Source organism: Danio rerio, chromosome 20 (assembly GCF_049306965.1).
Source record: "Danio rerio strain Tuebingen ecotype United States chromosome 20, GRCz12tu, whole genome shotgun sequence".
Taxonomy (NCBI): domain Eukaryota; kingdom Metazoa; phylum Chordata; class Actinopteri; order Cypriniformes; family Danionidae; genus Danio; species Danio rerio.
This window is the reverse complement of record NC_133195.1, coordinates 20283950-20305061: the sequence shown is the minus strand read 5'-3', so window position 1 is coordinate 20305061 and position 21112 is coordinate 20283950. Positions and strand designations below refer to the sequence as shown.

Here is a 21112-nt window from a genome sequence, read left to right as displayed (position 1 = left end):
ATTTGAGTCATTGCAGAGATGTATGGATGCAGTCCTCCAAGCTTATGGCAATCATACACAATATTAATTCTGTTTCCACTGCACCATGCCTTTATATTCTATACTGTACATTATTTCTGTTAACTGACAAGACTTTTGCCTAAGCAAATTCAGACCTTAATGTCCTAATTAAATAATTAAAAATCAAGGCATGATCATATTTTATTTTGCTAAAATAAGCATAGCCTAGAGGCCATTGCCTTTCATATAAACCACTTCTGATACCAAATGAGGTCAAGTTATTATGTGTTGTTCCTAAAATTTGGATAGGTGACAAGACTTTTGTCAGGTACTGTAATTTTTGGCTATTATAGTGTAACGATCAATGTTGGATGAATAGCCAATGGTGTCATAGCAAACAATATAAAAACACATTAAGACAGTGTACAATAATAATCAGCCACCAGTTTTAGTTAATGTAAAATAGTTACAGACTATAAGTGTGTTTTGAAGGTGTCATAGCAAACCGTTCCATCTGCTGCAACTCTCAGATTACATTTGTAGTTTGATGGGTGATGTTATGTTAGACCAAAACAAAAAAAAAAAAAAAGGCTTTAGAAGTTTGGAGCAGCATGAGAGCGCAGAATTTGTGATTAAGCTGTGTTATTTGTGAATTTTGCCTTTCACAATGATTCATAAACAAACAGTTTGGTTTGGATTAGGGCATAACGGAAACTCTGAGTCATATCACAAGCAAACTCACACTCAAACATACACGCACACACACACACACACTGCACTGGGGGAGTGAGTTTGACCCTGACAGCAATGGCAAAAGCAGGAATGTAAAAGGCAGAGTTAAGACCTCGGGAAAGGAGCAGAGAGAAAGAGAGCGAGAAGGGAGGGATGAGAGTTGTTCTCCCTGTATCAGTTGATCAATGTCATCTCCATCCTCCAGCCAGCACCAAGTCCTATTTTTAGAGCCTCAAACTCAACTCCCCTTCAAACACTCTTTCCCTTACAGACACACGCAGTCCTCCCTTTTTCCTTTGCTGCTCCTTTTCTACAAATACAGTTACAGCTCATAAATTTACATCCCCCTCTTGCAGAATCCCCTTGTAAGATGGTTAACCTACTTGTTTATAAATAGAAAGGAACATAAAACAGCGCACCACTTCTCAGCAACATGGCCAAATAAATCATATATCTTATTTACATGAGCTTTAAACAGGAGTTTGCAGTCTGTATGTGAAGAAGACTATGCACTGCAAAATGAACTGAAGAAACACCTTTCTGTTAACCAGAAACATGATGATTCTTAAAGGGATACTTCATCAAAAATTGAAAATGTACTGATTATTTTCTCACCTGAAGTGGTTCCAAACTTTCATGACATTCTGGTCACACTTTATTTTTGATGGTATTACATTGCATCTACATGCCAACTATTTCTCATTGGATTATAAGTAGACTGTTAGGTTGGGGTTAGGGTTGGGGTTAGTGTGAGTTGACATGTACTTGCAAAGTTTCTTAAAGTCAGTTGAATGTCTGTTTAGCCCCAGCTAGCAAAATTCATGTGGCTCAAATCCGGCTCACATCAGACAATTACATCTGGCCCACATACTGCATAGAAAGATTACAGTTGGGTGGTTGCTCTTATTTGCCAGATCTAAGCCAAAATTGAGCCACAGCAATATCACATATCAGCCAGAATTCAACCAAATGAACCAGAAAGGACCCTATTCTGGGCCACAGTTTGCTTTTATTCTGGCCCAGATCCGGCCCACATCTGACCCTTACATCGGGAACACATACTAAATGGAATGATGGCTCTAGGGTGGCCCACTCCTGTTTGTCAGATCTTTGCCACAAATAAGCAGAAGCAATATCATATATCAGCCAGAATTCAACCAAATAAACCAGAACTGACTTTTGATCTGGGCCACAGTTTGCTTTTATTCTGGCCCAGATCTGGCCTACAGCTTACACTTGCTGAGTGTGGCAAAGTACAAAATTCAAAAATGTTTGCTGTGATTAATAAACTTTTCAAGCAAAAATAAAATTTATATTATGAGGTTCAGGGCTATGAGCCCAACTAAAGCAAACACTTTACTCCATGATGGTGACTTTAGTTTATGTGGTCCACATGTGTAGGGCCACATTTGCCATATCTTCTGTTGGCCGCTTTAGGCTCACAGCCCCATTAGCCAGAGCTAACTGTGCCAAATATTTGCTAAATTTGGCCCACATTTGTTTTAGGATAACTGGGAGACTTTTGCCATATCATATCTGGGCCACAAGAGGCTAATGGCTGCATTTGCCAGAGTTTACTGTGCCGAATATTTGCCAAAAGTGGCCCACATATGTTTTAAAATAACTGGGCCACATTTGCCATATTTTCTCAGGGCCATATTAAGCTCACAGCTGCAATAGCCAGAGTTTACTGTGCCAAATATTTGCCAAAAGCGGCATACATATGTCTTAAGATAACTGGGTCACATATTCACCTACACATGTGAGACACTTTAGATATAGACCCAGATTACACTTAAATGACTCTGCCACATTATTGCCAGCTGTGGCCCACATTTTTCCTCCATCATTTGGGCCAAATTTACCATTTTCCACATGGGCCACATTAGGCTCACGGTCAGATTACATTTTGCCATATATGCTAAATCTTTGGCCTAAATGGCCCATATATGAATTTGATTCTCGCCCCGCCTTTGCCATTGTACAGGTGGGCCACTTCAGGCTCACATTCATTTCATCTGGGCTGAAGGAAGACCACCAGTGTCATATAACTGCCTAAAGTGGCCCACATTTTAATGCTATCTGGGGCAGCAGTATCAACCAATATTAAGCAGACAGTCTACTAATACTCAAATGGACCATCAAATTAAAGTATTTCCAACGTTCTTTCTTCTGTTGAACAGAAAAGAAGATTCTGAAGAAACCTAAAAATAAAAACCTTTGACCATGACTTCCACAGTAGGAAAAACAAATACTATTGAAGTTAATGTTTACAGGTTTCCAGCAATCCAGATTCGAGTGTTCAACAGAAGAAAGTCAAACTGGTCCGAAACAAGTAAAGGAAGAGTAAATGATGGAAAAATGTCAATTTTTGGGTGAACTATCCCTTTAAGAGCCATTTCTTGTTAGTAAATCAATAACATGCAGGCCTCCAGCATAGCCTAATTCCACAATTTTAATGATTCAAAAAGGTTAGTTAGCCCTCTGGAATCTTTATCAAATACATGCTTCAAACAAATTAAAACTCGCTGCTTCAAATAATTGTTCATGTGCAATGGTCCCTTGTTATTCATGGGAGTTACGTTCTAAAAATAACCTGCAATAGGCGAAATTTGTGAAGTAGTCAGCTTTATTTTTTTACAATTATTATAGATGTTTTAAGGCTGTAAAACCCCTCACTGCACACACATTACACTTTTCTCAAGACAGACATTAACATTTTCACACTTTTCACACTCTCAAATTCAAAACTCCATAGAAAAATAAGTCCAGTAGTAAAGAATGAAAGTAACGATCAAAACCATTTGATCTTCATTTTTTTATTCTTTAATGGAGCCCTACAGGAGTGTAACTTTTACATTCATTTAGCATGTCCAGAAATCCAACTTTTTATGCGATGGTTAGCATCTTTCCCCTCCTATTGGTTGCTACCGCAGGTGCCTTTGACGGTGCACAACGTTTCGTCGACAAGAAAACTTGCAAATTTACAGTAAAGCACTTCAGAGTCACACTGCAGCGATCGAAGATTCATGTAAATTTGGTGAGCTGAATGCATTCTGTACTGTACATGAGACACAACATGGAGGAGATTGATTGACAATGGTCTACAGCCAATCAGGATGCAGAACACAATCCACTAATAAGGAAGCAGAACACAATGCGCTGTAGGAAAAAAGCATGTCAAATTGCACAAGAAAAATTAGCGAAACTGAGAGGCCGCGAAAAGTGAACCGCGTTATTGACCTTAAGCTTCGATGCTGAAGTGTGCTTGTTTTTGCAGTTGTTTTAGAACTTTCAATTCAGTTGCCTATGGGAGAAATGACCAGGAATAGTAAATGGCAGAAAACCGTCAAACTACTTACTCTACAAACAAGTGTTTGCATGACTATACAGTCAAAGTAGAATAATATAATAAGAAAATATCTATTTGCAGCACCAAGCAGTATAACGAGCTGTTTTTAACGTCAAAAAATGAATGGAAGTGAATGAGAACGGAAGTCTTGAGCCAAAATGAGTCAAATGACTGCAGCCACTCGTACACGGAGAATGAGGTAAATTGCGAGGGATCACTGTACATAAATAAGCACTCCATATCCTCTCCATATGCACCAGGCACCTTCTTATGAACGCTCTTACTTTTTGGAAACCTTTTGCAATTCAGAGTGTGCTTCACACAGGTTAGTGGGCTTGACAAACCACCTGTAGGTAACACAATCTTTCCTTTCTGTATGCTTGGTGGAAAGAAAAACAAAAACACACCTGCTCTAGTTAACTTAGGGTTTTTTTCCCATCACGCTAATGTTTTGACGAGACAATTGAGGTGAATTCCACACATTCGGTGATATATATGCAATTGACTCATGTAAATAATTACTTGTCACATATGGTGTGAACCCAGCACTAGACTTGTTATAATATTAATATACTGCTACTCTCTGATGACTTAAAGTGCTTCTTTTATCCTCATTTGTAAGTCGCTTTGGACTGAAAAGTGTCTGCTGAATGAATACATGTAAATGCTTAATGACAAGACAAAGTGATATAGCAGTTGTAAAAAAATAAAGATTACATTCACAGCAGTAATAGTTCATCCTTCCACCATGTTTAAAGTTTATGGCTAACCCACCTTGGGTAACAAGATTATCTCAGATTTTCCTAGCCGTAAATATGACTTTAGAGGCTGTTCATTTTCTAATTTGGAAACTTGAGTTGATGTTTATTCGAATAGCACACAAATGCACCATTACTGTCTTTATAATACACTGTATATTTTGTTTTATAGTTGGAAGTCAGAATTATTAGCCCTTCTGTTTATTTTTGCTCCCAATCTCTGTTTAAGCAAGAGAAGATTTTTTAACACACTTTTAAACTTAATAGTTTTAATAACAAATTTCTAATCACTTATTTATTTTATCTTTGCCATGATGACAGTAAATTATTTTTGACTAGATATTTTTCAGGACACTTCTAAACAGCTTAAAGTGACATTTAAAGGCTTAACTAGGTTATTTAGGTTAACGAGGCAGGTTAGGGTAATTAGGCAAGTTATTATATAATGAAGGTTTGTTTTGTAGACTATCGAAAATAAATATAAAGCTTAAAGTGGCTAATAATTTTGACGTTAAAAATATTTAAATAATAAACAAATGCTTTAATTCCAGCTGAAATAAAACAAATAAGACTTTTTTTTTTTAAGAAAAAATATTATCAGTTATACTGTGAAAATATTCTTACTCTGTTAAACATCATTTGGGAAATATTTAAAAAAAGAAAAAACTAATTAAAAGGGGGGGCTGATAATTCTGACTTTAACTGTATCACATTATTGTTACAATTTATTCCTTTTTAATTTTTTAAAATTATTTTTATGGACATAAAGCATAAGATGTTGTTAAGCAACAATACAATACATTTAAAATGCTTCCTTTTCCTCAGCATTGTTTTCACTTCTGTAAAATAAATAGCTAAAGAGTCATTTTTTATGATGGCCGAGACAGCTTAATGTACGATTTAAGAAAACACGTGCAATTACAGAGAAAAACAGCAAATTGAGAAAAAAAATCCATTTTGACAGCACTCATGCTACAAATCCTCTCAATGCAAACAAATAAAAAAAACACACTGCATTTTCTCAAAACGCAAACAAATTAATAAAACGTGCTGCATTTTCTCACAACACAAATAATTTTAAGAGTTTACAATTAGCTGATGATTTATAATAAAGCCTGTTTGGCATGCTGTCCTGGGAGAGAGCCCTGAGCCCAGAATATCCTCCAGGTGGGTCCTGAGAACTCTCCTACTGTGAACTGCTGATATATATCTGACTAAGTTTTGAAGTGGTCAATTTACCTATGGTGCATGTCTTTGAACGGTGGGAGGAAACCGGAGGACCCGGGAAAAACCCACACAAAAAACAGGAAAGACATGCAAACTCAGCACAGAAATGCCCACCGGCCTGGAGAGGGCCGAACCATCGACGTTCTTGCTTTGAGGCAACAGTGCTACCCACTGGGCCACCGTGCCACCCTATTGGAGAAGGGGAGGAGTAGGGCTGGAAGGGGGATTCTTCAAAATGAAGATGACTGGAGTAAAAAGCTCTGGTAATTTATAATGTGTGAGTATTCATCAGACTGGTGCAATATGCGGAGTTAATGCAGTACCAGCTGTGTTCAATCATAAGCACATGATCCTCTCGAAATTAGTTTATAAATTTCGAAAAACAACACTTGCAAATTGCTCAGAAACAACCCAATGGGAATGTTTCAAGGGGATCTTAAAACGTGACGGACCCCACTATTTAGGTTATGGTTATTTAGGCTAGGGAATACTAAAGACACGGGAATCAGGATATTAAAATAAACAAACAAAAACTCACCTTTCAAAGATCACCTACAACTTCACTGAGCAATAGTCATGTTTTTGGGTCCCCTTGAAACATTTTCATTGTGTTCCGTTCTTTTTGCAATTGTTGTAAGAAAATGCAGTGCATTTTTATAAATTGTTTGCATTGTGAGAAAATGTAGCACATTTTATTAAGTCTATTTGTTGTAAGGATTTGCAGCCGTTTAAGATCTTTTCCTAATTTTCAGTGCATTTTCTTAAATTACAGCACATTAATCTCGCTCGGCCATCATTTTACTTTTTCCATGATTCCTTGTAGATGTCAAAACATGTATTTTAAACCAGGGGTTCTCAACAAGTTTGGCCATGGGACCCGCATTTTTTCATGGTGATCAAGCCGCGACCCAAATTTTTAGGAACTATAATACAATTTCAGGAATTTTGCTTAATTTGTATTTATTTGTTAACATAAACAAGTAGTGACAGATTTATCATAACAAATTCACCAAGACTTACAAATAAACAATATTTTATTGCTGTCATTTAACAAAATGGTTTAATTTATAGAAATATTACAAAGTAAAAATGACAAATACTGTTAATAATGAACTGTTAATAAAACATGTTTTCTGGTTTCATGCTCTCTTATAAGAGCACGTCACTACATATGACACTGAGGCTTTAAGTCTTTTTTGTTGTCCATTGTATATATATATACATCCTTTACATATTCGGGGTCGTACTTGCGCTTAGACATATTTGTTGCAATAATTGAATGAAATTTCACATGTCAAACAGTAGGGTTGTCGTGCATGCATTTCAAAATAAAAGTCCGGTATAAGCAAAATAAATAAAATTTTAACTTTTTGTTTTTTTTTTAGACCACGCACTCTGCGACCCACTGAAAATGTTCCCGTGACCCACTTTTGGGTCACGACCCACCAGTTGAGAAACACTGTTTTAAACTATAAAATACTCCTTCGAATAAGCTTATAAGATATCTTATTAATAGACATTTTCTTATAAGCACCCTATATTTCAATATTCATACAAAGGATTGCTCCTCATCTGCATAAAACTGCCTCATGTCAGTAAAGAGATTGGTACATATTTTTACATGGATTCCGGAATAAACATTCATTCATTCATTCATTCATTAAGTCCTATATGTCAGTAGCTATGTCAAAGCAGTAACTAAATCAGCATACTATCATCTCAAAAAACATTGCAAAAAGTCGATGCTTTGTTTCCAGTGAGGACTTAAAGAAACTTGTTCATGCTTTTATCAGCAGCAGGATGGATTACTGTAATGGACTCCTCACTGGCCTTCCAAAAAGATAGACAGTTGCAGCTCATCCAGAACGCTGCTGCCAGGATTCTGTAGTAATATATTCATATAAACATATTTTCGTCCAAATTCCACCACCCCTTCCAGATTTCTACTGAAACTACTGTTTTTCCACGAACAAAAAGGTCAAACAATAGTAAATGTGACTGCATCTTTATTTTATCATCTAAGACCTACCAACAAAAACCTAAATATAGCCAGCAAGCATTTTTTGTGTGTGTGTAAAATATTTCGAATAGACGTCTAATCATAGTCGTCTTAGCTAAAACAAGGCTAAATTTAGGCTGTCAATGAAAGTCTACTAGATGTCTAAGAATAGGTCAAAACTAGACTAGCCATCAAATAAACAGAAATGAAAGACTACACATTTAAAGTCTGTCTAATCTGTCTATTTGATGACTAGTCTAGTTTTGAGCTATTCTTAGATGTCTATTAGATTTTCACTGACAGCCCAAATTTAGGCTTGTTTTAGCCAAGGTGTCTACGTTTAGATGTCTATTAGACGTCTATTAAACATAAAATTGTTTGCTGGGTATCAACACTGAATTTGTAAACAACCTCATCCTAAATTTTCCATCTGGTCTCAGCAAATCCCTGCTTCACCCACTGCCTTCCCTTCTCTCTATTACACACACACACACACACACATACACACATCCCTTTGGCGTAACAAAGGATCAAGTGTTCCACTGGACTGCCCAGACCATTACTGACAAAACCGGGCACAAAACCTCTGAAACAAAGGACAGAGAGAAAAAAAAGAGGAGGAATGGAACACAGAGAGTATAAAAGGAAATAGGCAAAGAGCTCTAAATATAAAAACCCAGGAAGAGGTTTTATATGCATACATACACACACACATACGTAAAGAGTGTGGAATGAAGGAGATAGCAGAGCACAGAAAAGCTTATTCCCCATCCTTCATGTGACCTTAAGCAACAAGACTTGTACTTTTTAGCTCTCTCATTCTCCCAGTCACACACAATGGGACGTGGGGAGGCCAGGCTTTGATGTCGGCACAATAATCGCAGTCCCTGGAGAACGTGAGATAGAGGAGGCGGAGCAGAGGAGAGCCTGAAGGGATGGTGGAAATACACACGTTTGACTGTAGACGGACTCAAATGATGGAGGCAGAAACGCAGAGCAAGATAATGACCCAGCTGACAGTAATCACGGCTAAGGTCAAGGTATGCAGCGGCATGTCCTTTATCCGTTTAATGGAGCCCATTTAGTGTGCTTATATACAGTACAGTTAGCTCCATCCAAAACCTAGCTCTGCATGGCTTTTTTTTTATAAAGGCATCACAGGAAAAGGCTGTTTCAAAATGATATGGTAATTGTAATGTTTATACAAATTTGAAGGCAGCAACAAAAGTGTCAAGACAAATGTAGTAGTTTTGAAAAAATATTTCGCAACACTTTGGTTTAAGTGGCTATTCCCACTGTTACCTGCCTATCAGATACTGGCTGTTTATTAGTATTTATAAAACAGTTCTGTCTGGTTCTTGAATCTGATTGGCTTATCGCCGTTGATATTTTGCCAGTAACATCACACAAAGGTCTCTTCACCCTTCACCTTTGTGTATTACTCCACCCACATACAGTCAGCAACAAGCAGAGAGACACTCACTTTGACAAATAATACTGCTGTTTTGGACAACATAATGTACTTTTGAGGCTTTTTTAGTCAAGAATGTAGTTGTTTAGATTGCAACAATGGAGTTTTAAAATATTTACAAATTCTGTGAGAGCTTGTCAACGACCATTAGCCTGCCATAGAGTAGACCAAAGACGGTTGACGTTTTCTATCCACAAGATGGTGACAGAAACGCAGAAGATTATAACAGTCTGATTTCTAACTCCAGCTGATCAAATCATCATTAAACTGGTTAGCATACCTGCCAACACTCCTGTTTATCCTGGTATCCCGTATTTCAGAACAATCTCCCACAACCATCCTATTTTTTATTTGTTTCTGAAAACTCCCGTTATTTCACCCCCCTCTCTTTTTTTGTACAATCTGTACACCCACAGGTCTCCAATTTTGGTACAGTACCCGATTGCAGCGGCCACGCAAAACCCGCTATCAGTGTTATTCAGAGACCTCACCCCCGAACACCCCCTCCCCCTCCGGTCTTCTGGAGACATCTTGACAGGTATGGGGGTAAGTGATATTCTAAGTCGATCTCTCTCTTTTGTATATGAGGAATGTGTGTTGTGTTGGCAAAACGAAAGAAGCAAAGTCTGCATGTGTTTAGCGTTTTTCCTTATCACAAGCACAACAGCAGTCTGGTAATGATTGCGTTGCTTTTGTCGCGGTTAATTAATGTGATATCCTGATTGCAACAGAGAAATACTGTAGACTGTCACACTGTAAGAAGATATCTCTGTAGATGGATGCCTTATTAGGTCACATTCAGACTTATAATCTTAAAGTGTGAGCAAAATCAGCTGTTTTGTCATCACTTTAGACATTGGGCTAAAGAGAGTAATTCAAACGCTAGCTCTAAAGTGACGTTGGTGAATTAGTAACGGCTTTTGATGTTTTAATGTCAGCAACAGATCTGAATGAATGGCGGAAGAAAGTAGTTTCTAATAAAAAAATATGTTTTTTAGACTCTCTGGGCCCTATCATATATCCAGCGCAATGCGGCACAAGGTGCAACACAATCGTTGTTTGCTAGTTTCAGCTTGGCACAAGAGTCGTTTTGACTTTTGCACCACACTGCTTAAATAGCAAATGCATTTGTGCTCATATGTGCACCCATAGGAGTTCTGGTCAAAATAAGGAGGTGTGTTAAGGCGCATTGCTGGCGCGTTGCTATTTTGAGGAACTATAAAAGACTTTTTAATAGACCAGATTAAAACAGGTCTATAGTCCAGCGCAGAGCGCCTCACTTACACACTGCTTAATACACACAGGATGTACAGCAAAACGCAAATATCTTTAAGTATGAAAAAGAATTAAAAGATTAAAATATTACAAAAATTAAAATTTTTTAGCCTACATAAATATAAAAACCATACTTTCATGCCTTCTTCATCTCAAGGGGCTTTTTTAGGTAATTCATAACACTTTGCTTTTGTATAATGTTATTATTATTATTAGCAGTATTATTTATTATGTGCATATTTATATTTGTTTTATTAAAAACAAGCTTAAATTTGCCCACCTGTCAGGTTTTAGACCATATGTGGCACAGCATGTGTATTTGGATATAACTTATTCGTTTGCTGGAAATTAGAACTGAATTAAAAATAGTTTTGAAACAAATCTTTGCGCATAACAAACAAATTAAATATGTATAGGCTAATGGATGTCTTTGCATACAACAAGTTTTCTTATTCACAAAAGTGATAGTGAATGTCAAGAATGAGGAGGCTCATCTCTCATTCTCGCCTGTAGATGCTCTGTTTAACTGCTTTCTTACTAGTGAAACGCTCAGTTTTACCACTTACAAAGTCTGTCATGTAAATAGCAAATGCGCTATGGAGTGACGCAAAATTACCTTTCCAAATTTACTTAAATATAATTTAATAAACAAAGGTATACAAAGAAAATACATTTTGTTTTGTTGTAAAATAAAACTTTTCATTTTTCCTCTTTTTCAAAACTCAACCATCAAAAATCAACAGTTCGTTCAAGATAGCTCAAACATTGTCCATATAAAATGAATAGTCAAATAAATTAAGCCAGTTGAAGGCCTGTGCAAACCTACCCAATACTTAAAAACCCAGATACTACCTTATACAGTTTTTTTTTCAGTGGCTTTGGTGCATTTCTCACAACACTATTTACATTTGCACAACAGTTAATGCATTTCACAAAACAGTTAAGTCATTAGTGCACATCATAGTAGCAGTTTCTCATTCCTTCCAAAACATTGCAAATGCTTTTTTACATGCATCGATTGCTTTCATACAACTCTCTGCTGTTTATAACATCATTTGCTTATCACATGTCAGTCAAAATTAACTAAACTTGTAAATGCTGATTAGTCATTCCATATAAAGCTATTAGTCCTCATTTCATTACTTGAGTCATTACATCCAAAAATGTTGAACTAGTTGTCAAAATTTGTCAAGCTAATTTGATAAAAATAATCGTAATCCTTTTTTTTCCTGAAAATGTGTTCTAACTTGAACAATTTCATGAATGATTTACAGACCTGTGGATGTTGTAGGTTCAGTTCCAATATGTACTGCAGTATTGTTTAAAGTTGAGCACAGCTCTACCCAAAGGGAGTTCATGTTTGTTGTAAATAAGGGTGTATTTACTGTAATGTTTTGCACAATGCTTTGAATAAATTAGAATTGCAGAGAGTAATGCAGTAAAAATGTGTAACAAACATCTTTTGCATTGGAAAAAATGCAAGTAAACTGTCATAATGAAAACATGACAAAGTCATTTGACTACCTTGTTCATAAACAATGGTGTCAGGACTTTTTATCTTGATGACACTGACACTTTCATTGACATCAATACTTGCGTTTAAGGAATGAGCTATCCATTTTGAGCAAGTGATGCGCTTTTGCAGGTTATCAGCTAGGTTTTGCAGTTTCTACTAATTGTTTTGAGAAATGCATTAACTGTTGTGCAAATGTAAATAGTGTTGTAAGAAATTCACCAAAGCCACTAAGAAAAACTGTAAATATTGTTAAGAAGCAAATAAGTACTTTATTGAGCTTAAAGTCTTAGTTAATAGTTAATAGAGAGAATTGTGTCTTAAAATGTGATGCTTTTATGTCAAAGTACCAAAACTGAAAATAGTGTTTATAACTTTTGTGGATGGAATTCCAAAGTGCAGCCTAGGGCTGGAGGGGGTCCGGTTTGAGGACCAATGGATTTCATCTCTGACAATGTTGTTCTGTTGGCTTCATTAAACTTGGACCTTCAGCATCCAGGTTGGAGGAAAGTCCTTACCCCAGGTGGAGGAGTTCAAGTATCTTGGAGTTTTGTTCACGAGTGAGGTAAGGATGGAACATGAGATTGACAGGTGCAGCAACAGGTGCAGCAATTGCTGCAGCAACCGTAACGCAATCGATGTACCGGTTCGTTGTGGTAAAGAAGGAGCAGAGCCGAAAGGCAAAGCTCTTGATTTACTTGTCAGTCTACGTTCCTACTCTCACCTATGGTCAGGAGCTTTGGCATAGACCAAAAGAACAAAATCTCAGATACAAGGGGCCAAAATGAGTTTCCTTCGTAGGGTGCACCCTTATAGATACGATGAGGAGCTCTGTCACCGCTCTGTCTCCTGGGCGCGGCTCCTCCACATCGAGAGAAGTCAGCTGAGGTGGCTTGGGCATCTGTTTTGGATGCCTCCTGGACGTCTACCTAGGGAGGAGTTCCAGGCATGTCCAACCGAGAGGAGGCCTCAGGGAAGAACTAGGACACACTAGAGGGACTATGCCTCTTGACTAGCCTGGGAACATATTGGGTTGCCCCTGGAGGAACCGGAGGAAGTGTCAGGGAAAAAGGAAGTCTGCGGTTCTCTCCTAAAACTGCTGCCCCCGTGACCCAGCCCCGGATAAGCGGATGAAAATGAATGAATGATCAAAACTGATATTAAACTTTCATTTAGCTGAAATGATATTCTGTTATTATATTCTCATTAATGTATATTTTCAGATGGCTATGTAAACAATAAAGTTCAACTCAGTTGCCTGTTGTAGCTTGTAACAACACCGCAATAGCGTCAGCAGCAGCAGATTAATTTTATAGCACCAGGTTAAACTTCTGACACCTTTAAGGCAATCAAAACATTCAAAATAAATACAGGCCACAACTGAATATTGATGATGATCTCTGAGTGTTGGTCTCCAAAATTAAACCAAGAATAGACTTGTGCTGAAAACGTTGTGTCAACTTTTAATGAGATTAATATTAAATTAAACTAATAAATAAATGACTATAAAAATGATATGGTTGTTAGACTGTTGCACTTTTTATGTTGTCAATATGATTGTGCTTATATAGAACTATTATTGTGTGCGCAACATTCACATATTTATAACCACCTCAGAGGAATTTGGGGGTCGTGAGTCACTGGCATTGTTCTTTTAGGGGTCATGGGCTGAAAAGTTTGGGAACCCCTGTTGTATATGACCTTGCTCAATCAGAATGAGGAAACAGGTTGTGGTTTCATTGTGTAAAATTGCAATTAGTTTTATTTCACATGACTTTTCAGGGCTCAACAATAAGGATTTGCCACATTTTTCTCTAGCCACACTAAAAAAAAAAAATAGCTCAAAATAACTAAGCAAAAGAAAGCAGGTGAAAAATCTGTGTGTCATTACAAAAGGATGATCAGACACACACAGTTAACATTAGGACCATTAATAATCTGTTCAAAGAATGGTTAAAGCGAAAGCAGCCTCTGCTGCTTTAAAAAAGACATTTAAAATAGTCTGGAGCTCTTGAAAGCAGCAGGACTGTGAGTGCAAAAGCATTGCTTTTTGTCCAGTCTGTTTCAAACAGAACAGTTAAGACCAGTTGCGTTTCCAGAAAACTACTATTTAAAAAATAACTTTAACCAGTGAAAGTGGCTAGTGGGAGTGACTGTCTAACCTGCCACAGTTGGAATCTACTCACATTTGGCGGGCTGGTGGGTGTTAATGTCAAGCCTTGGTTATTTCTAAAATGTGTGCTAATGTACTAATTTAACGTTACTGTTTTGGATTTCAGCCCATCTAAACCTTTTTGACTAAATACATTTTTTTGTTTGTTTTGTTATTGTTTGGCTGATGCAATGCCCCTGTTTTGGCTAATGTTTCTAACCACCATGGTCAAAAATCAAAAGCCCTTTCATTTAATGTCTTTGTTTCAGTTGATTATTTTAGTCCAACAAAAAAGATTTCAGTCAAAACTGTGTTTTTTGTTTGGACTGTTTGCTAATTTACCCTGACTGCGTTGATCAGTGATTTCAGTAATGCTAATTTAGTTTCACTGTTTTGGCCAATAAGACATCAGTTTGGCCATTTTGACCCCAAACCTATTTCATTATTATCATTTTTTTGTTTACTGTTATGGTAGTAGGTGGCACGGTGGCTCGGTGGTTAGCACTGTTGCCTCAAAGCATTTCTGTGTGGAGTTTGCATACTCTCCCCATGTTTGCACAGGTTTTCTCTAGGTCTAGTTTCCCCTACAGTCCAAAGGCAAATAGTATAGGTGAATTGGGTAAACAAAATTGGCCTTAGTCTGCAGTTGAAGTCAGAATTATTAGCCCCCCTGTTTATTTTTTTCCCCCCTGATTTCTGTTTAAGAAGATTTTATCAACACATTTCTAAACAATAGTTTTAATAACTCATCTCTAATAACTGATTTATTTTATCTTTATTTTTATATTTGGAAAGGAATCTGTTGGTGGTTCATTCCGCTGTTATACAAGGGACTAAGGCAAAAGAAAATTAATTAAATGTTTTGGTAATTTAACAATCTTATTTCTACCATTTCACATCGTCAAACTATTTTGTTATATATACTGCATGTTATATATATAGAATTATCATCCCCCTGTTTATTTTTTCCCCAATTTTTGTTTAACGGAGAGAACATTTTTTCAACACATTTATAACCATGATAGTTTTAATAACTCATCTCTAATAACGGATTTATTTTATCTTTGCCATTATGACAGTAACTATTATTTTACTAGATGTATGTCAAGACACTACTATACACCTTAAAGCAGGGGTCACCAATCCTGGTCCTGGAGGGCCGGTGTCCCTTCAGGGTTTAGTTCCAACTTGCCTCAACACACCTGCCTGGGTGTTTCAAGTATACCTAGTAAGACCTTGATTATCTTGTTCAGGTGTGTTTGATTAGGGTTGGAGGTAAAATCTGCAGGGCACCGGCCCTCCAGGAACAAGTTTGGTGACCTCTGGCTTAAAGTGACATTTAAAGGCTTAACTGGGTTAATTAGGTTAACAAGGCAGGTTAGGGTAATTAGGCAAGTTTTTGTATAACGATGGTTTGTTCGGTAGACTATCGAAAAGAAAAAAAAAAAGATAGCTTAAAGGGGCTAATAATTTTGACCTTAAAATGGCTTTTAAAAAATGTATAACTTCTTTTATTTTAGCTGAAATGAAACAAATAAGACGTTCTCCAGAAGAAAAAAAAAATATTATCTGACATACTGTGAAGATTTCCCTGATCTGTTACACATTATTTAGGAAATATTGAAAAAAAAAAAAAAATCAAATAGGGGCTAATAATTCTGACTTCAACTGTGTCTATATAGATAGTGTGGGTGTAGATAATTTATTCAGTTTAACATGAATTCTGAACTGTAAGCCTACATAAGCTTAAAACATCGATTTTTGATCATCTTAATTGGACTAAAGTCATAATCGGACATCACAAAATGCGTACGTTTTTTTCTTTCCATTTGGCGCGCAATCTTAAGATGTACTCTTACCAGACCTTACTTCTTATTTGTGTGTAATACCCCAGTTTGTCACGGCGGCATGAATGAAATGTTCATGAGTGAAGCTGAAACTGTCAAACTGCATTTAAAGCCATCCAAACTTACAGGAAACTCTATGAAAGCACTTCACATAAACACCTTAATTATTCATTCATTCATTTTCTTTTTGGCTTAGTCCCTTTATTAATCTGAGATCGCCACAGTGGAATGAACCAACAACTTATTCAGCACATTTTTACACAGCGGATGCACTTCAAGCCGCAACCCATGGTGGCGGCGCAGTGGGTAGCACATTCGCCTCACAGCAAGGTCGCTGGTTTGAGCCTCGGCTGGTTCAGTTGGCGTTTCTGTGTGCAGTGTGTGTGTTCTCCCCATGTTGGCGTGGGTTTCCTCTAGGTGCTCCGGTTTCCCCCACAAGTCCAAAGACATGTGGTATAGGTGAATCAGGTAAACTAAATTGTCCGTAGTGTATGAGTGTGATTGACTATGTATGGGTGTTTCCCAGTGATGGGTTGCGGCTTGAAGGGCATCCGCTGCGTAAAACATGTGCTGAATAAGTTGGCGGTTCATTCCACTTTGGTGTCCCCGGATTAATAAAGGGACTAATGCGAAAAGAAAATGAATGAATAAATGATGTGTTTTAATTCAGCCACACCACAAGTATATTTAAAAACCTGTGGGAAGCACAAAATATTCTAATATAATTATTTTTGTTTTGCTTTTTTTCATTTAACACTTTTTTTTTCATTTTGGCCATCCAAAAACATTTCGGCCAAATCCAAAATATTTTTTGGTTTCTAAAATTTAGCATCACAGTTTCAGTCAATTACTTCAACCTTCCAAAACTTGGTCAAATCCAAATCTTTACCAACACATATTTTTTATATTTAGGAGTATATAAAGGTTTAGTGAGGTTTACTAATGTCAAACTCCCCAGAAATCAATTGCTAGTCGAGTCTCCCATGTGTAGCTCTATTTGTGATTTCCATCCATGTAGAGCGTTCTAAATCTGTCACTGCTGAGGTCCCACGATGCTTAAGATCCTGCCTTAGAAGCCAGCTGTCTGTCTAGGGAGCTGCTAGGTTTCGGAGCACAGCTAATACATCAAAGTAGCAAAGAAAAGCAAACAAATCAGCATTTCCAAAATTAGACTTTTATTGGTCATTTGGGCTGCAATGGGTCATAATATCAACAAGTAATTGCAAACAGAGCCCACAGAACTCTGGACAGCCATCGTTCATTAAAAAGCTGTTAATCATCTTATGGCTGTGAGCCTCGTGAGTGGACTGGCCTCGTACTTTCCATCCTGCTCTTTTAATTGGCCCTCTCTGACGCATCCAGTGATACACACACACACACGCACGCGCACACACACAGCTTTCTAACAGGCAGAGACAGTTATGATGAGGGCTTCAGTCCACCATTAGATTCGTTCGGACATGAAGATCCAAAAGGATCATTTAGGAGCCTTGAACGTCAGTCAACCTCTTTGATCCATGAAAGTGGCCCGGGGGGAGAAGACAATGGAATTGCAGAACGTAGCAAAAGAAATGGTCAACGTGGTCTCCTTGACGAAGGACGTCAAGTGATGAAATCAGAGAACGGGCAAACGGAAGGTCATAAATTGGGCCAAAAGGGGTGAAACCGAAAAGGAATGTGACCCTATGAAAAGGGGAGGATGAAAGCAACGGGTATCTGGACCAAACTTCTGTATCACTTAATCGCTGTAGTCTCCTTCAAGGTGGGCATTTCTTTATTTGAGTGTAAATAAATTTCAGAAAGACTGTTTTATACGGAAAAGATAAAAACATGCAAAAATTCCTTTTGTCTGTAGTCCAAATTATACATATACAAGTTCTTCACGCCCTGTTCTTCATCGTAGACTACATCAAAAGAGGAGAAACGAAACAAAAAACTTTGTACACACCATTTAATTTACAGTGGAGTAAAAAAATGAAAGAATACCAGGCATGAAAGAATACCAGGATGACTAAGGCAGATGACATTTGAATGCTTTCATTTGCAAAATACTAAATCACTTCAAAAAAATGCAGAGATAGAGAGAGAGAGAGAAAAAAAAAAGTTCTGCTACCAAATAATAATAATGCTCGTCTCCCATTTTGCAACCAGCTGCATAAGTTAACGTTTCGGTGGAAAATATTGTCAATGTAAATATATATATATATATATATATATAGATATATATATATAAAAAACAGGAAAACGTGAAATAAAATGACAAACTGAAATCTATTTTCTAGCGTACTGTACAAAGCTGTTCTCTCTGTCTAGCCGCTCTCATTCTTTCAAAGTCTTCATTTTGATACGTGACGTGAACGAACAGCGTGATGGTGAAAAATGCAAACAAAAGCATGTCGGAGCGTAAATGTTATAAACAGGCTCACAACGTAAATGAAAAAAGAATTAAAATAACACTCCAAAACTCTGAGCCACCATAGCCATTGAACAGTAAAACATCATCAGATCAAATAAACAAAGACCGAAAAAGAAAGAAAAATGTCAAAATGAAAGAAAAAAAATGTACAAAAAGGCACGTAATATCCCAGTGCTTCTGTACTGTGAGATTCAAGTGTAACTTAGCATTCATTTAACGTTCTTGAAGCGTTCCTTCATACGTTTCGTACCGATGATCCTTCAAAACTTAGGCGCATAAAATCCTGGACTCAACCAAAACTCGGCAGATTCCTTAATTACAACGCAGGCCTTCTGAAACACCTGGTTTTGTTGCCATTGCTGATCTTCCTTCCAACTTCTTATCTTAGTCTTCGTTTCTCGCACTCTCTAGGGTATATTGTTTTCTTCATTGTTTTGATTCTGCACACTGTCCACGTCCCGCGATTTAAAAAAAAAAGTGCCACACTGTTTTTTTGATGTTTTTTGTTTTCTTGTAAATTTTCCTCCTCCTCCGGTTCTTCCTTGTCGTTCAGTGGTCCTGCGGTGATGGCGTAAGCTAGTCGTCGTTACCTCCGTACATGTCGGCGAGTTTGCGGAAGCGAGGGCCCCAATCGTTGAGGTAGTCATAGTCCTGGTCTCCTCCGCTGCTGGACGAGTGAAGGGAGCTTAGTGAGCCGGCCGTGGAGCCGCTGCCCTCGTAGTCAAACACCAGCAGGGAGTCATACGGAGGGGCCGTGGGATCGGTGTCGGCTGCCTTGAGGCCCTGGGGAACATGACGAGAAGGGATGCCGTTTAAAAACAGATATTCCACATGCATGTGTGCTCATTTTGATGAGGGGGATGTACGGTAGGCAAGGAGAGCACAACACAAAGTTTAAATAGCAAACGCAAGCCCACAACAAAACGGAATCAAGTCAAAACACAACTAAACCACAACAGAAATGCTCCTGACCACTAGAGGGCAGTTGATCTGCGCAAATTGGCAGTTGTTTGGTTTTACAGTGTTTCAAATGGGAAATATCACCTTCTAAAGTGCACTTCGGAGTGAAAACAATTATAATCACCATATTGAAGTGTCATTACAATCTGAATAGCCACTCTGAAGGGCATTTTGGGATGAAAGATTTTGAAAGGTACAACTGATGGAATCTTCAGGAATCCATGATCCTTTGCAAAGGGAAGTTCTTTGGTTGTTTGAAGGGCTCATCCCTATGCCCTAATCCCTCCAAAGCAGTCCTTTCGGAGGGTAAACCCCTCGAAGGGATTTGGGCATAGTGATAAACCCTTCCAAATGGAAAGCTCTGTTTGTGGCCAGTATGGAAGGTTTTTCTGTCACACAGATAGAGACTGTAAATTTAATTGTGGGTCTAGCATTTTATAACACAACTATGGGTGCATTCCATTGGGCCCATCCCTATGCCCAGATCACTTTGGAGGGTCCCACTGAAGGGCTTAAAGTATAGAAACGAGACTTTTCGAATTAATTACAATGTGTGACACCAAACAACTTCCCTGCTCAAATGACAATTTCTTGAAGTGTCCATCGGTTGAGTTTTTCAAAATCTTTTATTCCAATGAGCGTTTCAAAGTGGCCAGTTTTGATGACTTTGGATTGGATTGACACTTCAATATGGAAACTATAATTTTTCCACTTCATAGTGCCCTTTGGTGGGCGATATATCCCATTTGGAAACACCGCAAGTCTGTCCAGTGCATAAGAATGCGAGAAGCTGCCACAGTTTCGATAGACCATCTGCCCACTAGTGGAATGGAGTAGGACTGCCCAATATATTGTTTCAACATAGATATCGCAATGTGTGCATTCGCAATAGACACATCGCAGGATCTACAATGTTGAGTTGGGGTTATAGTTGATCATCAATGAAGACTGTATAGTGTTATTTTACATTTGATTATTCAATTACTGTACCTGAATATCTGACTATTGTTTGACTCTTTGGAAAACCATAGCACTGCTTATTTCGCAGAAAAATAAAATATTGCAATGTCTGATTTTTCCAAAATCATGCAGCCCTAGAACAGAGCATTTCTACTCTGTTATAGTTTGACTTTGTTGTGTTCTGAACTAATATTTCCTTTTTAAAGGAGTAGTTCACTTCCAGATTGACTGATCATGTCAGCTTCCACTTCCAGTTGATGGTCATTATTGATTTCCCTAGTGTTTGGATACCATAATTTTTCAAACATGTGAAACTCATTCGGGTTTGAAAAAAGTGGAGAGTGAGTAAATAATGAAACTGTGTATTTTGGAAGTGATTTATTTAAAATTCGGTTTTGTTTTGATGTGATTTGTGTGTGTTGTAGACTCAGGTTTGCTCTTATATTCCAT

General features: G+C 37.6%; 1 protein-coding gene across 1 annotated transcript in view; it reads right to left on the bottom strand.

Moving 5' to 3' along the window:
- Positions 1-17484: 17484 nt before the first annotated feature.
- The window catches only part of cdh2 (cadherin 2, type 1, N-cadherin (neuronal)), an 80272-nt gene continuing 76644 nt past the window's right edge, over positions 17485-21112 (bottom strand). Inside the window, 1 exon segment of the mRNA NM_131081.2 lies at positions 17485-19525. Within this exon segment, the coding sequence (NP_571156.2) occupies positions 19319-19525 (207 nt within the window). The 3' untranslated portion in view covers positions 17485-19318.